Below are 21,898 nucleotides of genomic sequence, written 5' to 3' on the forward strand. Positions count from 1 at the left end.
ATGATTGTTTTCCTAGAAATGGCATGCATCTTTATATTACATTCTGGGACTTTTTTTGTGCATTAGTGGTGAGATTTTTAAGTAACTCTTTCTGCAGGTTAAATTGTTTCACCCAGTAGGTTATGAGTTATTAATTGAGTCATTCACTGAAATGATTCGTTCAACAACTCTTATTCATTTTGCAATGTAATAAGTGACTATTTTTAAGTGAGTCATTGAATCATTCATTGAACTAATTTGTTCAAAAACACTGATTCATTCTGGAACCAAATAAGCGACTGTCTTTATGAGTGAGTCACTGAATCATTCACTGAACTGATTCATTTAACAACACTGTTTTCTTCAGGAAAAAATAAGTGACTGACTTTATAAGTCATTGAATCATTCACTGAAGCGATTTGTTCAACAACACTGATTCATTCAGGAATGAAGTAAGCGACTGTTTTTATGAGTATAAGTCATTGAATCATTTACCGAACTGATTCATTTAACAACACTGATTTATTTGAGAAATGAATAGGAATGTAATGATGCCCCCGAGCCAGTTGAAAATCAATACAAATATGTGACGATTCAAATCGGTTGAGATGCTAAATGAATCGCGATATGTGGGAGTTTATATGAATGTATCTCTAAGGGGAACAGACTGTCTTTAGAAAAGTTTAGATGGTATTTTATTTTATCTCATCTCCGTATAATGCATATTAAAGTGGTGTTTACACGTAGCACTGCTTTGTGTACAGCGGTAACCAAGTAAACGTTATATTGCGTGTTCCATAAGCACCACCTGCTTTCAGAGAGTGAATCCGCATCGTATTCAGCCTGTCTGCTGTTCTGCTGTCACACAACAAAAGTCAGACCATTCCGTTTTTGCTTCAAATTAAAAAAAATACAATCCAATTTAGATTAAAAACGGCTTATGCTGCATGTATGCAGCATCTTTGTTTGGATTGTGTTTAAATTGCAGTGGTTGCCTCTAATTTTAAATGGAAAGAGCACAGACAAAGCCTTAGTTTGTTTATATGAAGAGATTTCTTTCATTTGTGTTTTTGTTTTAAAATTTCAATTTAGTTTTGTTATTTGGCATATTTGTGCTGTTTGAGATCAGCCTACAAAGTTCTGTCAGATATTTGCCTATACACTTCAGCTTTCAAAATTAGTTTTAAAAAGATAACTTTGTAAATTCATTCACACTGTTATACACTTAAATGAGGCAGCCAAAAAAAACTGACAACCCTAAATTCTTCACTGGCCCACTTCTCCTCTGTGCACAAAAGTTTGCAGCCTTCCGAAATAATGTGATCCTGACTGATATGAAATGCCCTTATTAAGGGGATAGTTAAATAAAAAAATCTGTCATCATTTACTCACCCACATGTTCCAAATCTTTATGACTTACTTTCTTCAGAACACAAAAGAAGATATTTTGAAGAATGTTGGTAAATAAACGTTTCAGTTACCATTGACTTCCATTGTATGGACAAATGAAACATTAAGACATTTCTCAAAATAGGTTATTTTGGTTAGTTTCGCAGTGGAAAGAAAGTCATGCAGGTTTGTAAGGCATTGTAGGGATAGTGGGTGCACTGTCCCTACAATGCTGGCATTCAAACAGGAAGTGATGTTATTTAGCGCTGCCCAATCAGTCATTAAAAAGAGCCAGAAAGTGCTTATTGGGTCATAACACCAGAATTAACCCTGATTTCCTCCCATCAATATTGGTTTTGTTCTGTGACTCATTATTCACTTCCTAGAGGCTTTGCAAGGTTGATTCAATGTCAGAAACACAGTGTCAATGAGAATTTAACTACTGGTGTGGCTAAGATAAAGAAAGAGAAGTTGACTCTGTGTTTGGCCTGAAGTTATACCTTATGAAGTATAGCCATAGCTAAGCAGAGTGTCATGTTTTCCATTCTGTAAATGATAGTTAAGTAAGTATGGGTCTTCCCAGCCTAGAAACAGTTCTAGATTGTTCTCTTTCACATTCTCCCTTACACTGAAGTCACCCTTCAAATCTGAGCTGTTGCCTTCCAGGCTAAAGGTGTGGCCACACTAGACTTCTTGTTCCATTCGCTTCCATTTGCACACATGTGAATGTGGCAGCATGGAAATGGCAGGATTTGCTACTTTACTAAAGTTTAAAATTTGGTGAATTTTGACCTGTGAATTTGTGTAGCAAAAAAGACTTCTGACCAATAATGGAGTGGTCACAAACTGACGTTTTGACTCAATAAAAAGTTTCAAAAATGTATACATCTTTATATGAAATTTAATGGATGTTGCATCATGCAAATTTTATCTCATCTCCGTATAATGCATATTAAAGTGGTGTTTACACGTAGCACTGCTTTGTGTACAGCGGTAACCAAGTAAACGTTATATTGCGTGTTCCATAAGCACCACCTGCTTTCAGAGAGTGAATCCGCATCGTATTCAGCCTGTCTGCTGTTCTGCTGTCACACAACAAAAGTCAGACCATTCCGTTTTTGCTTCAAATTTAAAAAAATACAATCCAGTTTAGATTAAAAACGGCTTATGCTGCATGTATGCAGCATCTTTGTTTGGATTGTGTTTAAATTGCAGTGGTTGCCTCTAATTTTAAATGGAAAGAGCACAGACAAAGCCTTAGTTTGTTTATATGAAGAGATTTCTTTCATTTGTGTTTTTGTTTTAAAATTTCAATTTAGTTTTGTTATTTGGCATATTTCAATTTCACAAAAAAATTAGAAATAATGTCAGAAATAATAAAAGGACACCTTTTCATTTCTAATTTGTCTTAAATCTGTTTAAAAAAATTGTGAGAAAATCGTATTGTGAAATCAGTATCATGAATTGAATCGCATCGTGAGTTGAGTGAATCATTACATCCCTAGGAATGAAACAAGTTACTGTCTTTATAAGTAAAGGCCCGTTTGCACCAAGGACGATAACTATAAAGGTAACGATAAAGATATAGTTTTAAAAAATCGTTCTCAGTATTAAAGAATAACAGAGTCCACACCACAGCTATAACGATAAAGGCACAGAGAAAAAATATCGTTGGAATCATTTTCAAAATGATTTTTTTTCTAGCTGGTGAATGGTACAAACATTGACATCCAATCAGAATCCATTCTGCTATAACGAGCTCGAGAATTTAAAGTGGCAGACGAGCATGCGCTTAGAATATACATGAGATTTTCCACTGGTATGGATGCTAATATCATTATCTTTATAGTTATCTTTATAGTTATCGTATTTGGTGTGAACGGGGCTTTAGTCATTGAATTATCCACTGAACCGATTTATTCAACAGCACTGATTCCTTCAGGAATGAAGTAAGCGACTGTCTTAATGAGTGATTCATTGAATCATTCACTGAACCCTCTCACTCAACAACACTTATTCACTCAGGAATGAACCATCAGTTAAATTAGTAAGCCATATTTTGCCGATTTATGAATGAAAACATGACAACAACACTTTTGCTAAGGTGTTGTTGCATAAATACCCAAAAAAAGAAAAGTAGCTTGTTTCAGCTGGGGGTTTTTTTTGGCTCAACCAACTTTTGCAATTCCATTTGGTGATCCCAGTGATGAAAGTTTTCACAATTTATATGAAATAATATGAATCTTTGAACTGAAAAAAATGCATAAAAAGCTGATTATTTGTTTGTAATTTTAAGGTGTCTTTCAGTATTTGTTGTCGAACTCTTAATTTTGGTCCTTGTCTGCCACTCACTAGATTAGACTTTATAAGGTAGCCAAGTCCTTAAACTATTTGTTTATATTGTAATGGATCAATTTCAAGCACTGTTGGTATTCAAAGGTTCACTTTCAAAATTGTATTCAATTGGGGTACCAGCTTAATGAGACTGTCAGCTCATGCTAACATTCTGCCAGTTGATAACTGGCTTTATTGCCAGATTGAGGTTAGAAACAGCTGCCGAATTTAAAACCCTGCTGAACACATTATTTTCCAAATGCTTTGGAAAGTCTTTTCTAGATGGAATTGTTTGTTAAAATCCAGTCACACCCACATGAACACATATGCATGCAAAAAAGATGCTGGATTAGAGATAGTGCTGCTTGTGTTGGCCACAAATATGAGAATAAATCATTGAAAACAAGTCAAGGGGTCAAAGATTCCAGTTTGTTGTCCATATGCCAGGCTTTCCATTCTGCTCCTTGTCCCTTGAGTCAATAACACTTGTTTTCCCATATTTAGTAATTCCACCCATGAGTAAACAGCTGCATCTTTACTCTTCTCATTTACATCGGTTCCCTCTCATCTATCCCTTCATCTGATGGGATCTCAGCAACTCATTACCCATAATGCCAGACTGCAGTGTCTGAAAATAGTTATGAATCTAGCCAACTATCCAAAATCAACAAACAGAGGAGGAGACTTGTAATTGCGTTCCTCCTCTTGTTTTCTCGATCTCTTTCATTTTGACACTGAATATATTTCATTTTCATAGCCATGAATGATTATAATTCCCGAATACAAAACTTGCTGTCTTAGGAGTAATGTTGTATGACAGTATTTGTCTAGAAGTAGGCCTGTTTCTGTGACAGCTCGCAGGAGTTTGACAGAATAAGGAAGTTAAGCAGGTGTAGACTACACACCGATGATTAAAGTGCTGTTTGCTCCTCCAGGCACATGGCTGAATCACAAAATAAATGTCAGCCAAAATGTCAGCATGGTTTCTTTCTGCTTTTTGCCTTATAAAGACACTGGATTGAGAAGACAAAATATGCAGTTTAATTTATGAATCAGTCAAAAGGACAGATACTAAATGTACTACAAAATGAGTGTGTAGAAAGCCGAATGGTAATTTCTTTGCCTGGAGTACTTTAAATGATCATTACCTCAACATCTGTCTTCTTTCACAGTATGTCCTTTGTCGCTGTTTACCATATAGTCTTGTATTTAGATATAAACATGGATTAGTAATTTTTAGAAACTAACAGCACACCCATCTGCCTGTGGTCTGTTTATGATTTCTCATTTTCCTTCAGTCCAGATGAAAGATGAAAAGGGGTCTGAAAATGGATTTGTGTTCACAAAACTTCTAGACAACATGCATCTTCATCTTATTATGCAAAGACATTCCCTAGACTTCTTTAGCTGACATGGTCCAGAGCTCAAGTCCTGCTAACACTCATAAACACTGAAAACACTTGGTAGCATGACATTGTGCTGAAGGAAAAATCAATTTTTATTGTTGCACTATATTATTATATTATATTATATTATATTATATTATATATAAATTGCTACTGAAGGTACCAATAGAACATTTATTCTTTTAACCTGCAGTTTTACATTGCAGTGCCATGTAGCTAGTTACACTATTTTACACATACTCAAAGGGGTAATGCTGTTAGCCAATGAGATGATGTCTTTCTTTTTAGATTTGATCTTGTCTAAATAAACTCTGAGTAGGATTGCACTGGGAATACTCATGCTTCCTGTTTGTTTACAGGGTTGCTAAGGCTATGAAGGTGGCACTTTATGAAACTCCCACAGGCTGGAGATTCTTTAGCAACCTGATGGATTCTGGGAGGTGTTCTTTCTGTGGAGAGGAGAGCTTTGGAACAGGTGGGTGCCATCAGAGTCCTCTATAAGCCTTACTTGAGCGTTTACAGTAGTCATCATGAATCTTCTGTCAAAATGTATTTCATTTACTGTATTGTCCGTATATTGTGCCAAACGTACTCGGTTACTGACATAACCTCGGTTCCCTGAGATACGGGAACGAGTACTATGTCGATGAAGCCCGCCAAAGCCCGCCAGAATGGGCGGGGCATCTGGCTATATAAGCGGGTGTTCGCCACAGGATTCTCAGGTTACTTCGACTGAAGCGACGACTGAGTCGTGCAGCTACATAGCACGGCTAGCAACGCAGTACTCTTTCCCGTATCTCAGGGAACCGAGGTTACGTTAGTAACCGAGTACGTTCCCTTTCGATACTACACTCGTACTGCGTCTGCTAGACACATATGGGAACTCAGTACAATCACGCCATGCTAATGTATTGAAACGACTAAAGGTATAAAACTTCCATAAGCAACCAATGCTCATAGAGAAGTTAACAATAACCCAAGGCTAAGACGGGCTGAGTTTCCGAGGTCACACCCGGCCTGGTTAATCATTCCAGAGTACTCCCGTAACTTCGACACCCAGGGGTCGAGAGCTAACAGGTGAAACCACGCCAGAGAACTTGGCCGTGATACGACCAAGGGCTCTCTGCCAGATCTGTTTATGCAGCGCATGTCACTTCAAGTGGAAAGGACCCTAGCCTGCAAGGCCGGGACTTCCAGGTTATAAAACCTTGCGAATGTGGACGGCGAGGCCCAGCCGGCCGCCTCACAAATATCCGCAATGGACACACCACTGGACCATGCCCAAGACGAGGCGATGCCTCTTGTTGAGTGGGCTCGTACTCCAATGGGGCATTGGCGGCCCAAAGAAGAGTACGCTAGCGAGATGAAGTCTACTATCCATCTGGAGAGTCTTTGCTTCGTAACCGGAAGCCCCACGCAATATAGATTCTCAGAGCTCTGACGGGGCAGAGCAGAGATAGCTCTCTGTCCTCTTCAGTTGGAGGAAGCGCAGAGAGAGCGTAATGACCTGTGCTCTGAAGGAAGTGGAGAGCACCCTATTCACTTTACTGATGCCAGTGCTAGAAGCAGAGCAGTCTTCAGCGATAGCGACTGAATGTTGGCAGACTGTAGCAGCTCGAAAGCCATGAAGGGACGGTAGGGGGACGAGGCGGATTCAGCCTCCTAGCACCCCTCAGGAAGCGGATGACCACGCTGTTTCTGCCCACCGATTGGCCCTCAATAGGGGCATGAGAGGCCGATATAGCCACCACATTGACTTTGAGCGTGGATGGGGAACGTCCCTTATCCAGCAGCTCTTGCAGAAATGACAATACCAGATTCTCAGAGCTCTGACGGGGCAGAGCAGAGATAGCTCTCTGTCCTCTTCAGTTGGAGGAAGCGCAGAGAGAGCGTAATGACCTGTGCTCTGAACGAAGTGGAGAGCACCCTATTCACTTTACTGATGCCAGTGCTAGAAGCAGAGCGGTCTTCAGCGATAGCGACTGAATGTTGGCAGACTGTAGCAGCTCGAAAGCCATGAAGGGACGGTAGGGGGACGAGGCGGATTCAGCCTCCTAGCACCCCTCAGGAAGCGGATGACCACGCTGTTTCTGCCCACCGATTGGCCCTCAATAGGGGCATGAGAGGCCGATATAGCCACCACATTGACTTTGAGCGTGGATGGGGAACGTCCCTTATCCAGCAGCTCTTGCAGAAATGACAACACCTCTGTGAAATCGGAAATAAGGGGGTCTTTGCCGCAATTTAGACACCAAGCGGAGAAAAAAGACCACTTTAAGGCATAGAGGTGTCTCGTAGACGGAGCTCTAGCCTCCGAAATTGTGTTTAAGACTCGCTCTGGGAGGCTCAAAGGCTCCCGTCGAGCACCCAGAGGTGCTGGGCCCGTAGGTCGGGCCGAGAATGCCATATTGTCCCGTTCGCTTGAGAGAGGAGATCCTGTCTCAGCGGAACAGGCCAAGGGGCCGCTATCAATAGCTGAGTTAGCTCCGATAGCCACAGCTGGTTCATCCAAAGGGGGGCCACCAGGAGAACCTTGTGTTCTCGTTCCCTCACTCGCCTGATTACCTATGGGATCAGAGCGATTGGGGGAAAAGCATAAAGAAGGAGGTTGGGCCAATCTTGGGCCAACGCGTCCCTGGTCTTTGAGAAATAGATTGGGCTGTGAGAGTTGTCTTCTGAGGCGAAGAGGTCCACCTCGGCCTCGCCGAAGATCTTCCTGATCCTCTGAAACGTCTGCGGATGGAGCGTCCACTCCCCTGAGGGGACATTGCTCCTTGATAGCATGTCCGCTCCTTGGTTCAATTTGCCCGGTATATGCGCTGCTCCCAGCGAGCGCAGGTTGGGTTGAGCCCATTCTAAGAAGCGCTCTACCAGAGTGAAGAGACGCTTCGAGGAGAGGCCTCCCTGGCGATTTATGTAGGACACCACAGACATGTTGTCCGATCGGATTACCACATGCTGCCCCTTTAGGACTGGCAGGAAGAACTGACAGGCTCAACATACTGCTAGCATTTCCAGGCAGTTGATGTGGAAGCCCTTTTCCACCTTCGACCAGTGGCCGAAAGTTGTATGCCCTCACACAGTGCCTACACGTGCCTACAGCTTTCATTTGGGCTGAGTCATAAATTGTTCCCAGGAATGAAATTCGCTGGCTGGGGAACAACGACCTCTTGGCAAAATTGACCCTGAGTCCCAGGCACTCCAGGTGGCTGAGGAGGAGGGTCCTGTGTGATATTATTTCTGCCTCCGACTGGGCCAGAACGAGCCTGTCGTCAAGGTAATTGAGAATATGGATTCCCATCTGTCTCAAAGGGGAGAGAGCCACATCCATGCACTTCGGGGTGCGGGGGCCAGGAACAGCCCGAAGGGAAGGACCGTATATTGATAAGCCCCTCCCTCGAAGGCGAATCTCAAGAATCGTCTGTGACGGGGGGGGGGGTATCTAGATGTGAAAGTATGCATCTTTCAGGTTCAGAGAAAAGAACCAGTCTCCCGAGTGAATTTGAGCGAGGATCTGTTTCAGTGTAATCATCCTGAACGACCTCTTCATGAGGGCGCGATTCAGGTGTCGGGGATTGAGGATGGGTCAGAGGCCACCATCTCTTTTGGGGACGTGGAAGTAACGGCTGTAAAAGCTTGACTTTGTCTGGGCAGGAGGAACCATTTCCACTGCTCCTTTTGCCAGCAAATTCAGCACCTCTGAACCTCTGAATACAGAACATGAGCGTCCTTGCTCTGCACTGAGGTGGGGACCACGCAGCTGAAGTGCGGGGGTCTTCGAGCGAATTGGAGTGAATATCCTCGCTTTATTATCCCCATAACCCATATCGACACTCCGGGGATGGCTTGCCAGGTCTCGGCCCGCGTGGCGAGGGGTTGAATTAATTCGGGTGACTGGCCGCACGGGGGCAGAACACTTATGAGTAATGGAAGAGGAAGTTTGCTCTCTTTTTGAAAATGTTTGTGGTTTATTTTTTCCTCTATCACAGCGGTTGAATGCTTGGGCGCATGAACGGACCCGTTGTTTGCACAAAACACATTTCCCTCTGTACCCGGAGTTTAACGGGGTGTCAAGAGGTCTAAGAGAGGCTGCTTGAGGGGTGGTCCGGCCGTAGCGAGATCTGACCTCGTCCTCTTCCTGTCTGGCAGATCAGGATGATGCCTGAGGCGCTGGGTCCAACGCAATCTTGGGTCGGGGTCCCTGGCACTTAGGACGAGGGTAGCATTTGGCCAATCGAGAGCGTCCCCGCGTCTGCTGCGCTTTAGCGGGCTGAACGGCAAGGGCGGCAGGTGCTGGTTTCGTGGGTTGCTAAGTCGGCGCAGACTTAGGGTGAGCGGAGGAAGCAGCGGAGCTGGAGCGCTTAGGCAGGAAATGTTGCATAGCCTGGGACGATTTCTGTGCCTCCGTGAAGCGCTCAGGGATGATGCCTGAGGCGCTGGGTCCAACGCAATCTTGGGTTGGGGTCCCTGGCACTTAGGACGAGGGTAGCGTTTGGCCAATCGAGAGCGTCCCCGCGTCTGCTGCGCTTTAGCGGGCTGAACGGCAAGGGCGGCAGGTGCTGGTTTCGTGGGTTGCTAAGTCGGCGCAGACTTAGGGTGAGCGGAGGAAGCAGCGGAGCTGGAGCGCTTAGGCAGGAAATGTTGCATAGCCTGGGACGATTTCTGTGCCTCCGTGAAGCGCTCAGCGAATCCTTCGACCGCCGGGTCGAAAAGGCCTTTGGGAGAGACTGGAGCATCGAGGAAGGGGATCTTATTTGCATCCTTAATCTCTGTCTGCGTCAGCCACAAATGGCGCTCGAGCACCACAAGGCTAGCCATCGATCTCCCGATCGCCTGGGCGGTGGTCTTGGTGGCACGCAGAGCCAGGCCAGACTCATCGGAGGATGCAAGGATTTTGACCTGGAGGACCGCCATTGAATGAAGTGCCAAAGCTGCCTGTCCAGCGAGAGCTGAAGTGGTCCTACACGGCTTGGCCTTTGCTCTCCAGCCGTTGGCCGTGGGTGGGCAGAGATGCGCGGCCACTGACTCATCTAGGGGAGGTGGCTTATCGTACCTCTTTTCTTCAGCGCCATCAATGGAAGTGAGGGCGGATGAAGAAGCAGTACGGAGGCGGGCGGAGTAGGGAGTGAGCCATGATCTGGTGAGCTCATCATGGACCTCCGGGAAAAACGGAGAGGCACGCTGACGAGGGGCCTGGCGGCACCCCGGCAGGAACCACTCATCCAGACGGCTGCGAGAGGGCTCCCCTGGCCGGAGACCACTCTAAAACCAGAGGGGATTGAGCCATGATCTGGTGAGCTCATCATGGACCTCCGGGAAAAACGGAGAGGCACGCTGACGAGGGGCCTGGCGGCACCCCGGCAGGAACCACTCATCCAGACGGCTGCGAGAGGGCTCCTCTGGCCGGAGACCACTCTAAACCCAGCTCTTCAACTGCTTTGGAGAGGATACGGAGAAGCTCGGCATCCATCCCGTCTTTGGTGGCGCTGGGCGCGGACAATGGCGAGGGGTGAGGTCATTCACCGAGCCCAACAGCTCCTCTGCATCCGATGCTGCCAATGACATGCTGTCATCAAGCAGCTCGTCCTCACTTCCCCCAAATGAGATCAGGTCGCTCGCACCAGCAGAGGGACGCTGATCAGACCGGGAGAAAAGGATGGGGGAATACTCTCTCTGGGGCGAGAGTGAGGCACGCAGGATCTGGGCCGACGTGGGCTCGCTCGCTCGCAGCTTGTCGCTCGACCCATTTGCCCCGCTGTTTTTTCCTCACAGGTCCCTGAGAGGAAAAAAACGGGAGGGCGCGGGGGGCGGAGTCGCTCTCTGAAAAGAAAGCGTTCCGTGAGCGGAGAGAGGGTGAGACTCAAGCGCTCGCAGTGGGAGCAAATAGCTCCCGTGAGCGCAACTTCCGCATGGGATTTCCCCAAGCAGGAAACGCACTCCGTGTGGCCGTCATCGGCGTGCAGGGGAGACCCGGACAAACCGCAGTAACGGCGTGGCATTTGCAACAACGCCAATTTGCTCTTTTAGAAGCTCTTTTATATCGCCGAATGGGGGCAGGGGAACTGGACCGGAACTGCTGCGTCGCTGGAGCGGCGGAGAAGCAGGTCAGCCGTGCTGAGAGGTTCCGATTCCAGCTGCGAAGGCGTGTCAACGGCAAGCGGCTTCGGATCAGCTTGAGGACGTAGAGTCGTCGCTGAAGGAGAAGAAATCTGAGAATCCTGTGGCGAACGCCCGCTTATATAGCCAGATGCCCCGCCCATTCTGGCTGGCTTTGGCGGGCTTCATCGCCATAAGCTCGTGCAGCTCCACTGCCTAGCCATTGGTTCGTTTTTAAAACACTGCATGAACCAATGGCCATGCAGTTTCACTGCGTGAATGAAAAGGCTTCAGTTTAGGAGAAAAAGGCTTTTTTCCCGTGTGCGTCTAGCAGACGCAGTACGGGTGTAGTATCGAAAGGGAACTCATATTACGTTATTTTTCTTTTAAACACAAAAGAAAGCATTCTTAAAGGGATAGTTCACGCAAAAATGAAAATTCTGTCATTTATTACTCACCCTCTTGTCGTTCCAAACCTGTAAGACCTTCGTATATCTTTGGAACACAAATTAAGATATTTTTGATGAAATCCGAGAGCTTTCTGACCCTGCATAAACAGCAACGCAACTACCACATTCGGCCAGAAAGGTAGTAAGGACATCGTTAAAATAGTCCATGTGATACTAGTGTTTCAATCCTTAATTTTATGAAGCTATGAGAATACTTTTTGTGCTCAAAGAAAACAAAAATATCTTTATTCATCATTTTCTGCTCTTCCATGTCAGAATTCGACACGTGTTTACAACAGTACCATGACGCATATTTATTCTTGTAGCTTCATAACATTACAGTTGAACCACTGATGTCACATGGACCGTTTTATCGATGTCCTTATTTCTAGGCCTGGGAACATTTCAGTTGCGTTGCCGTCTGTGCAGGGTCAGAAAGCTCTCGGATTTCATCTAAAATGTCTTAATTTGTGTTCCGAAGATTTAGGGTTTAGAACGACATGAGGGTGAGCAATTAATGACAGAATTTTCATTTTTGGGTGAACTATCCCTTTAGTGCAATCAAAACCTTCATCTGATCAACTAGATATGCATGCAGTTATTGGGTTATTAGGACTTCCGAAGATGAACTTACGGGTTTGCAATGACATGAGGCTGAGTAATTAATGACAGAATTTTCATTCTTGGGTGAATTATCCCTTTAAAGAATCATTATGACGTTTTATCTCATTGACATTTTCAGATGTAGGTCTTTATTAGTACATGCATTCTGAGATACATTCCAAACTGTAGCTCTTTATCAGTGTTCTGCTATAAAAGGATAGTGAATCATCTGAAATAGTGAGAAAGTGAGAGTGGTTTCTGCTGGAAAAAGCAAACGACTACTCCTCTGCTTTTCTCACAAAAGCACAGGGTGGGGGCACAGAAGAAGCTGTTGAAGGAGTGAGAAGGAAAGAGATTTATTCCAAATTAGTGTATATAGTTCTTTAGTCCCAAAAATGAGTTAAAGGGTTAGTTCACTCAAAAATGAAAATTAGCCCATGTTTTACTCACCCTCAAGTCATCCACCCAGAACAGCTTCCGTGTATGACAGTTAACAGAAGTGAAAGAAAATTGTTTATAAGGTTTTAAATATAGATTTTTTTTCTTACAAAAACACATTGATTCTCTACAGGAGGCCTTTATTCACCCCCCGGAGCCATGTGAGGCACGTTTTATTATGGATGGGTGCATTTTATTTGACTACTTTTGGACTGTTGAAAAAAAACACTCACCCACTGCCATTATAAAGCTTGGAAGAGCAAGGACCATTTTTAATATTACTCCGATTGGATTCATCTGAAAGAAAAAAGTCATATACACCTAGGATGCATTGAGGGTGAATAAAACATGGGCTTTTTAGGGATAGTTCACCCAAAAATGAAAATTCTGTCATCAATTACTCACCCTCATGTTGTTCCAAACCTGTAAGACCTTTGTTCAACTTTGGAACACAAATTAAGATATTTTTTATTAAATCCAAGAGCTCTCTACCAGTTAAGTGTAAATAAGGTAAAAAGATGTAGGGATACCTTAGGGTATCACCCCAGTGACTGCTTTGTACTTTTTTCCTGAGAGCGTATAGTTGTAGGAACTCCCATATGTGAAGGTGAGCCCCTGCATGGTATTGAATGGTTGTGTTATGGTTGGCAGCTTAATGTGGAATAAGCAACTGGCGCTGAATGATGTTGCTGGGCAGACAGACGCTTGGCTCTGTGAGGCAGCAGGGTCGATCTGTAAAGCCTCTGGGTTTTACACCATCACTGAGACCTTGAGTGAGACACGAGGCATTGTCTGTAGGTGTCAAAAGAGCAGCCTGCTCATTATTCACCATGTTACGACTTTGCTTCAGGATTACTCTGCTGTCATGGGTCACTTTTCTTCTTCCCTTCCTGTCAGTCAATTTTTTCACAAAGCATTCTCGACTGCTAGACATACATATACTATGCATTCATAGTATTGGTATCTGGTACAAATTGAGTGTTTATGGAACATTGGCATTTAGCAAGTTTCCCTTTTGGCTGTGAACCAGTTCGCTTCTGCGTCATGCTTATTGTTTTGTAGGCTGAGGGAAAGTTAGCAGATAATAGTCTGACAAGCTGAAAGATGTTAAAATCTGCTTTTGAAGTGAACTTTATTGTGTTTTATTGATTTTAGGGGTCAAAACTAATTATACAACATTATGTTGGCTTACAACAGTCTTTGGCTGCTGATGTGATATGCGGTAGGCCTGAGCATTTTTCAATACTCTGGCATTAGTCACACACAGAGAGCAGCTGTCGGATACACTTTCCTGACATATGATTACATGAAATAAACCAGATCAAAGAACAAAAGTCATAGAGAAGATGTTGAGCATAAATCTAGCAGATGAAGAGTTGACCAGGGGAGTGAGTGCTTTCATTTTATCATTATCATCTCCCGATTTAGAGCCGTCTCACATGACTCATCTGGGCTTTTTAGGTTTTGTTCAAGACTTTTATTATTTAAATTGCTCAAAAATATGTTCAGAAGTTTGGGGTTAGTATGTTTTTTTGTTTTTTTTTAAAGAATACTTTTATTCAGTGAGCATGCATTAAATTGTTTAAAAGTGACAGTAAAGCCATTTATAATGTTACATACGATTTTTATTTCAAATAAATGCTGTTGTTTCTACTTTCTATTCATCAAAGAATCCTAAAAAATGTATCACAATTTCTATAATTTAGCACAACAACTCAAATCAGCATATTAGAATGATTTGTGAAGGATCATGTGACACTGAAGACTGAGGTAATGGCTGCTGAAAATTCAGCTTTACCCTCACAGGAATAAATTACATTTTAAAATATATTAAAATAGAAAAGTTATTTTTAAATGTAATTATATTTCACCATTTTTCTGTATTTTTGATCAAATAAATGCACCTTTGGTGAACATAAGAATCTTACGGTTCATAAAAAATCTTACCGTCCCTAAACGTTTGTGCAGTAGTGTAAACCAAAACTATCAAAATATGACTCATTTTATCAATTTCTTTTAGGTTCAGACCACATCCGAGACAAAGACGGCCTGTGGTCAGTTCTGGTATGGTTGTCCATCCTGGCAGTGCGTAAGCAGGGGGTGGAAGAAATAGTGAGAGATCACTGGGCCAAAATGGGACGCAACTACTTCTGCAGGTGAGCTAAACCCAAAACAGCATCTTCCCAAGCTTCATTTCTATCATCAGTCTTCATATCTCTTGTGACATTTCAGGATATTTCTTTGTGTTTACTTACAGTACCCACCCTCTCAATGACTTTTCCTATGAGACAGAGTAGAGTAGGCAGAATCTCTTTCATGTGTGCCTGGATTGTTTTTGCCTTTCCCATATTCACCATATTTAGCTCTACTTGTAGATGTCATGTGAAAATCCTGGGAGCTCTCCAAATTGCCACGAACCCGTGATTTATCAGTGTAGGTACTATTAGGTTATGTTTGTAATCTTTCATTTACATTGACCTAATATAGTGTTTGTTGTATTTATTTTCTATCTGACAGGTTTGACTATGAAGGGGTGGACAGCAGGGCAGCGTATTACCTCATGAGAGATCTGGAAGCTGTTATCATTGATAAAGCGTTTACCACTCAGAAGTTTTCTGTGGGCAATAACATCTACAGTGTGGAGAAGGCTGATAATTTTGAGTACATTGACCCAGTGGACGGCAGTGTGTCCAGGAAACAGGTCAGTTCAACGCTTCGAGAGAACATGAGAGATGGCCTGTCAAATTGCAGTCACACTAGAGTAGACTTTCTGCTAAATTAATGTCCATTCATACGCATTCAGTTAGGAGACAGAAAATGCTCCTTTATTTTATGTTGCTTCACAACAGCAAAATATTGTGTTGCTAAATAGTTTTACAGTGCATTTTCAACATGTTTTCTGCTGGGTTCAGCACGTGTTGGTAAGAGTTTGTTAATGTTATGCTCACCAATTAAGGCTACATTTATTTGATCAGAAATACAGTAAAACAGTAATATTGTGAAATATTATTAAACTTGAAAAGAACTGTTTTCTATTTGAATATATTTTGAAATATAATTTATTCCTGTGATGACAAAGCTGAATTTTCAGCATCATTACTCCAGTCTTCAGTGTCACATGATCCTTTAGAAATCAGTTTTATATGCTGATTTGGTGCTCAAGAAACATTTCTTATTATTATCAATGTTGAAAACAGTTGTGCTGCTTAATAGTTTTGGGAAAACTGTGGTACATTATTTTAAGGATTATTTGATGAAAAGAAAGTTCAAAAAAGCAGCATTTACATGGAATATAAATCTGTTGTAACATTATAAATGTCTTTACTGTCACTTTTGATACATTTAATGCATCCGTGCTAAACAAAAGTATTGCTTTCTTTGGGGGAAAAATCAACTGTTTTAGATGATACAAGTGAATTTAGGCAACTTTATAATGTGCAGTATAAAATGGATGTTCATTTTGAGATTTACATTTAACAGTGTTATTAAATTATTATTGTTTAATTTTTTTTAAATGAATTTTAAGTGAGCATTTAATGATGGCAAAGGTCATCTAGATGAAAAAAATTATATTATACTGCATTGTATTGTATTATGGCGAGACCAGACGAGAGCCAAACTACAAACATGATCATGCTTTAAACTGCCCAAACAAAAGAAAATTAATCTTTACAACATGTGTGTTTAATTAATTTGAAATGAACCGTGTAAATACTTGTGATTTGGAGATGAAAACAAATGTGCGCATTGATACAATTTATGTCAATGTATTGTAAATGTACATATATTTGTAAATAGTTATATAATCCCAATAATTGACTGTTATCAGCACAAACTATGTTGCTCCTGAATTCTGAAAGTATTTTTGAGGATGAGTGCATGTCTTTTCCATCTACCTAATTTGGGCAGGTGCTTTCAAATGGCAGATGAATTTCTTCAAAATGCTGTCGAGTTTGATTGGCTGAACAGCCTTTGATGTCAGCAACATAAGATATGGGATGTTTTTTCTCTCTTTTTTTTAAAGCGTGGTCAAGGGAGAAACTTTGTGGTACAACTTTTTTAAATACACTTTTAAGCAACTATGAACTAAACTAATCTAAATTTGATCTAATATTAACTGTCACTGGACTGCTGACCAGTTTTCTGATAGAGTTTGGCTCAGAATAGAGTTTTTCCTGACATCTAGTGGATAGTTTTATGAATTACAAGGGAAATCCAAGTAGTAAAACCAGCCTACATTTTCATAAATGTCCATTTTAAAAGAGCCTTAACATGAATGTGCCACGTTGAGTGTTCAACGTTTTCACAGCTTATTTGTGCTTCACATCCCAAATGTTTTTTTAATGTTTTGGGCTGGTAACTGAAGGTTGTAGGTTCAAGGAACAACTCAATGATCAATCAGATTTGTTGGCGCTAAAATGAACTGTATTTCTGTTTCTGCACTTGTCCTGCAGGGCCTAAGGATCATCTTCACAGACTCGTCCCGAATCATCTTCCGGCTCAGTGGTTCTGGTGCTGGAACCGGGGCCACTGTTCGCATCTACGCCGAGAGCTACGAGAGAGACCCAGAGAGACACAACAGAGAGACTCAGGTGAACACTTCACTTTAACTATTCAAATAAATTTACCTCAAAAGTCGGGTGTCGGAGCTGGTAATGACATCACAGTATAGAAATCAGAAAACCAAGATGGACGTGTCCATTGTTAGCAATACCAGTCGATTAAAAACACATAAAAAGCGGTATCTGTTGTAACATTATAAATGTCTTTACTGTCACTTTTGATACATTTAATGCATCCGTGCTAAACAAAAGTATTGCTTTCTTTGGGGGAAAAATCAACTGTTTTAGATGATACAAGTGAATTTAGGCAACTTTATAATGTGCAGTATAAAATGGATGTTCATTTTGAGATTTACATTTAACAGTGTTATTAAATTATTATTGTTTAATTTTTTTTAAATGAATTTTAAGTGAGCATTTAATGATGGCAAAGGTCATCTAGATGAAAAAAATTATATTATACTGCATTGTATTGTATTATGGCGAGACCAGACGAGAGCCAAACTACAAACATGATCATGCTTTAAACTGCCCAAACAAAAGAAAATTAATCTTTACAACATGTGTGTTTAATTAATTTGAAATGAACCGTGTAAATACTTGTGATTTGGAGATGAAAACAAATGTGCGCATTGGTCCCTAGTGCACCTTATTCATCTGAGATAATGGGGAAATGTCAGAGATTTTGCAGCTTAGTCGCTCATATAAAGAGCTGCCATGGGTTTGTTGAGCATTAAGGTTTTATGCTCAGCAATTATACGCTATTTAGTACGGCACGAGTCCTGTTGTGCACACGGACTCGAGTGGGATTCCTTGTTTGGGCATCTACATTCACACTTAGCTGCTTATGTGTGTACGGTATATACGGCATGACTGAAATGAACAAGATACACGTGCCGAGACTCTGTTAAAATTTTCATTCAGCTGCTCTCTCTCTCTCACTCCTATTTTGGAAGATGTGCTAAAGCACAGAGACGCACATGTGCTTGATAGTAACAGGAGAAGGATGTTTCAGGAGATGCTTTATCTTTATCTGGCCTGGATTTGCTGTACCAAGATGCAGAGCCCTTTAGTGGTCTGTCGCACACACATAAACACTTGCGTAGCCTTGTGTTTGAAGTTTACCCAGCTGACTCACGCTGTTCTGACCTGGAATTTGTGGAAACCACCTTCTCCCTCTCCAGAACAATCTCTCCGAAGACAAAAAGGATGTAGTTGTGGCATCTACCAGCAGGGGGTTACTGGATGCTAACCAGCCAAACCTTGACCTCTTGACATTAGCCTGACACTTTACCCTTTGCGTTTCGACACCTCATCTGCTTCTCATCTCATTTATATATCAGAGTGGCAATCGTTGTTATACATTACCATTCAGAAGCTGTGGGGTCAGAAATTAATACTTTGATTCAGCAAAGACACAATAAACTAGCCAAAATTAACAGTATATTTATTTATTTATTTACTTACTTTTGTTTTAAATAAATGCTCTCTTTTGAACTTTCCATTCATCCAAAAATCCTGAAAAAAATTACGGTTTACACAAAAATATTAAGCAGCACAACCGTTTTCAACATTGATATTGATGAATGTTTCTTGAGCAGCAAATTAGAATGATTTCTGAGGGATCATGTATGACACTGAAGACTGAAGTAATGCTGCTGAGAATTCTGCTTTGCCAGAACAGGAGTAAAGTACATTTCTTTTCAATTGGAATATTATTTCACAATATGTTTGATCAAATATGTGCCGTATTTGTGAGCATAAGAGACACTGTAAATTTCAGATTAATTTCTTCTTTATGAGCCTCATGATTTGGTGTGATTTGACACTGGTGACATGGGGTCACGGCCTGTCGCTCAGTCAGTGATCTCCCACCGACCGTGACAGTCACTTCAGTCATCCGGCCGGCGTCTCCACAGCTGAGTGTGTATTATTACAACAGACATTCCTCCCAGTGTCGGATTGTGTCAGCTGTCCCGGTCCTCCTCTCTGCATGTCTGCAGGGGCCCACCGAAGAGACACTCAGCTGTCGGAGACCATGACACACGCAGACTCACACCAACACAAATGTTACATCTATAACAGTGGTTCTGGTTTTGATTTGGGGCCCATATTTTAAATTAGACATCAACACTGGGTGTCCATAAAATTCCAATTAAAATGTATTACTTTTTAATAGTGAATAGCGTGATTAATAAGCACAATAAATAGGCAAACATTTTTTTACATGACCTAGGTGTAAACAGAAAAAATACAATTTATGTCAATGTATTGTAAATGTACATATATTTGTAAATAGTTATATAATCCCAATAATTGACTGTTATCAGCACAAACTATGTTGCTCCTGAATTCTGAAAGTATTTTTGAGGATGAGTGCATGTCTTTTCCATCTACCTAATTTGGGCAGGTGCTTTCAAATGGCAGATGAATTTCTTCAAAATGCTGTCGAGTTTGATTGGCTGAACAGCCTTTGATGTCAGCAACATAAGATATGGGATGTTTTTTCTCTTTTTTTTTAAAGCGTGGTCAAGGGAGAAACTTTGTGGTACAACTTTTTTAAATACACTTTTAAGCAACTATGAACTAAACTAATCTAAATTTGATCTAATATTAACTGTCACTGGACTGCTGACCAGTTTTCTGATAGAGTTTGGCTCAGAATAGAGTTTTTTCTGACATCTAGTGGATAGTTTTATGAATTACAAGGGAAATCCAAGTAGTAAAACCAGCCTACATTTTCATAAATGTCCATTTTAAAAGAGCCTTAACATGAATGTGCCACGTTGAGTGTTCAACGTTTTCACAGCTTATTTGTGCTTCACATCCCAAATGTTTTTTTAAATTATATTGTGGTATAGCATACTAGTTAATGTTTTGGGCTGGTAACTGAAGGTTGTAGGTTCAAGGAACAACTCAATGATCAATCAGATTTGTTGGCACTAAAATGAACTGTATTTCTGTTTCTGCACTTGTCCTGCAGGGCCTAAGGATCATCTTCACAGACTCGTCCCGAATCATCTTCCGGCTCAGTGGTTCTGGTGCTGGAACCGGGGCCACTGTTCGCATCTACGCCGAGAGCTACGAGAGAGACCCAGAGAGACACAACAGAGAGACTCAGGTGAACACTTCACTTTAACTATTCAAATAAATTTACCTCAAAAGTCGGGTGTCGGAGCTGGTAATGACATCACAGTATAGAAATCAGAAAACCAAGATGGACGTGTCCATTGTTAGCAATACCAGTCGATTAAAAACACATAAAAAGCGGTATTTTGCACAGATAATGCCATAGTATCATGTCCATACATACAGTTTGGATAGTACTGTGTGCACCACTGAGTTTGAGACACAGACAAACATAAGTGCTAATAAACAATATATTACTACTGTTTCTCTTTTGCTGATGCACTGAGCAGCCATATTGGATTCTGAAGTTGGAGTTCTTGTGATTCCTATGAGATTCCAAGTCAGAACTCCCACTTGGGAGGGTGTTCCAGTTAAAAGTCCTACTGGGAACTCGGAATTTCCAACTTCCAAGTACAAATGGAATGTGGCATAAATGTGCTTAGCTAGCTATAGTTTAGTTATACAGTGATAACAAAAGCACACTTCTTAAGTGTAAGAGTTAACTTGCATGTATATAGTAATATGTTTGGAGAAAAATCTATTATTGACAACTTTTGCCACATATGAGTTATTGATAATTTACTTTGTGTTTTGCTTGTATACGAGTAATGTCATCTACTGCATGTGAAGAAATTAATTTATTATTGTTATCATTCATATGTCCTCATGCCTTGTTACCAGCTTCTGAATTACATCAGTCCAGTCAAACAAAGATGTCATAGCCATGACCATTATTGTTCTAAAGATCATGAAAAGAATAATATTACAGGTTCAGTACAAGTTTAGCTCAATCGACAGCGTTTATGGAATAAAAAATAGTTTGATTCATCCCTCGATTTCTAAAAAAAAAAGTAAAAATCAAAGTTACAGTGAGACACTTACAATAGACGTGAATAGGGACCAGTTTTGTTGTTTTTAAAGGTGTCCTATTATGCTTTTTCACTTTTTGAATTTTAGTCAGTGTGTAGCGTGTATGTTTGGGCATAAAAAAGATCTACAAACTTACAAATCTCAAAGTCCAAAGACAGATATTTCGTTTAAAAAAAATCCCTTTTCAAGAACTACAACGAACGGCTCGTTTGGACTACAGCGTTTGTTTTCAGGGTTTTGTGATATCACAAAGCGGCCCATTAAAATATCATTAAAATAATTCCCGCCTACGGAAATTCGAATGGTTGGGGGGTGGGGAGGGGCGAGGTTGTGGTTAGAACGTTTGGTTGAGAAAATATCGAAACTCTTTGGTCATTTTTGAGCGAGATGCTAACGGTCTAATCAGATTCAATGATCTATGCTAAGCTGCAGCTAAAAGTGCTACCGCCAGACCCGGAGATCGGCTGAATGGATTCGAAAACGATAAAACTCAACTGTTTGACTCTAGGGGAGTTGGAAAATGAGCCTATTTTCAAAAATAGTGGAGTGCTCCTTTAACTAAACTTGTTGCTTTGGCAAGGGGTGGGGCAGTACTGAAAATGCACTGGGACAGCTAACCAATCACATCACATTTCGTTTTTCG

The 21,898-nt window shown here is 41.5% G+C and overlaps 1 protein-coding gene across 1 annotated transcript in view; it reads left to right on the top strand.

Moving 5' to 3' along the window:
- LOC107602821 (phosphoglucomutase-like protein 5) overlaps nt 1–21,898 on the top strand; it is a 28,034-nt gene that overhangs the window by 5,363 nt on the left and 773 nt on the right. The window contains exons 3-7 of the mRNA XM_016295415.1: nt 5,001–5,022; nt 5,468–5,583; nt 14,715–14,850; nt 15,212–15,395; nt 17,149–17,286. Of these exons, the coding sequence (XP_016150901.1) occupies nt 5,001–5,022; nt 5,468–5,583; nt 14,715–14,850; nt 15,212–15,395; nt 17,149–17,286 (596 nt within the window). The remainder of the gene's footprint in view (nt 1–5,000; nt 5,023–5,467; nt 5,584–14,714; nt 14,851–15,211; nt 15,396–17,148; nt 17,287–21,898) is intronic.

This window comes from Sinocyclocheilus grahami, unplaced genomic scaffold, assembly GCF_001515645.1.
Source record: "Sinocyclocheilus grahami isolate Dianchi unplaced genomic scaffold, SAMN03320097.WGS_v1.1 scaffold336.1, whole genome shotgun sequence".
Taxonomy (NCBI): Eukaryota; Metazoa; Chordata; class Actinopteri; order Cypriniformes; family Cyprinidae; genus Sinocyclocheilus; species Sinocyclocheilus grahami.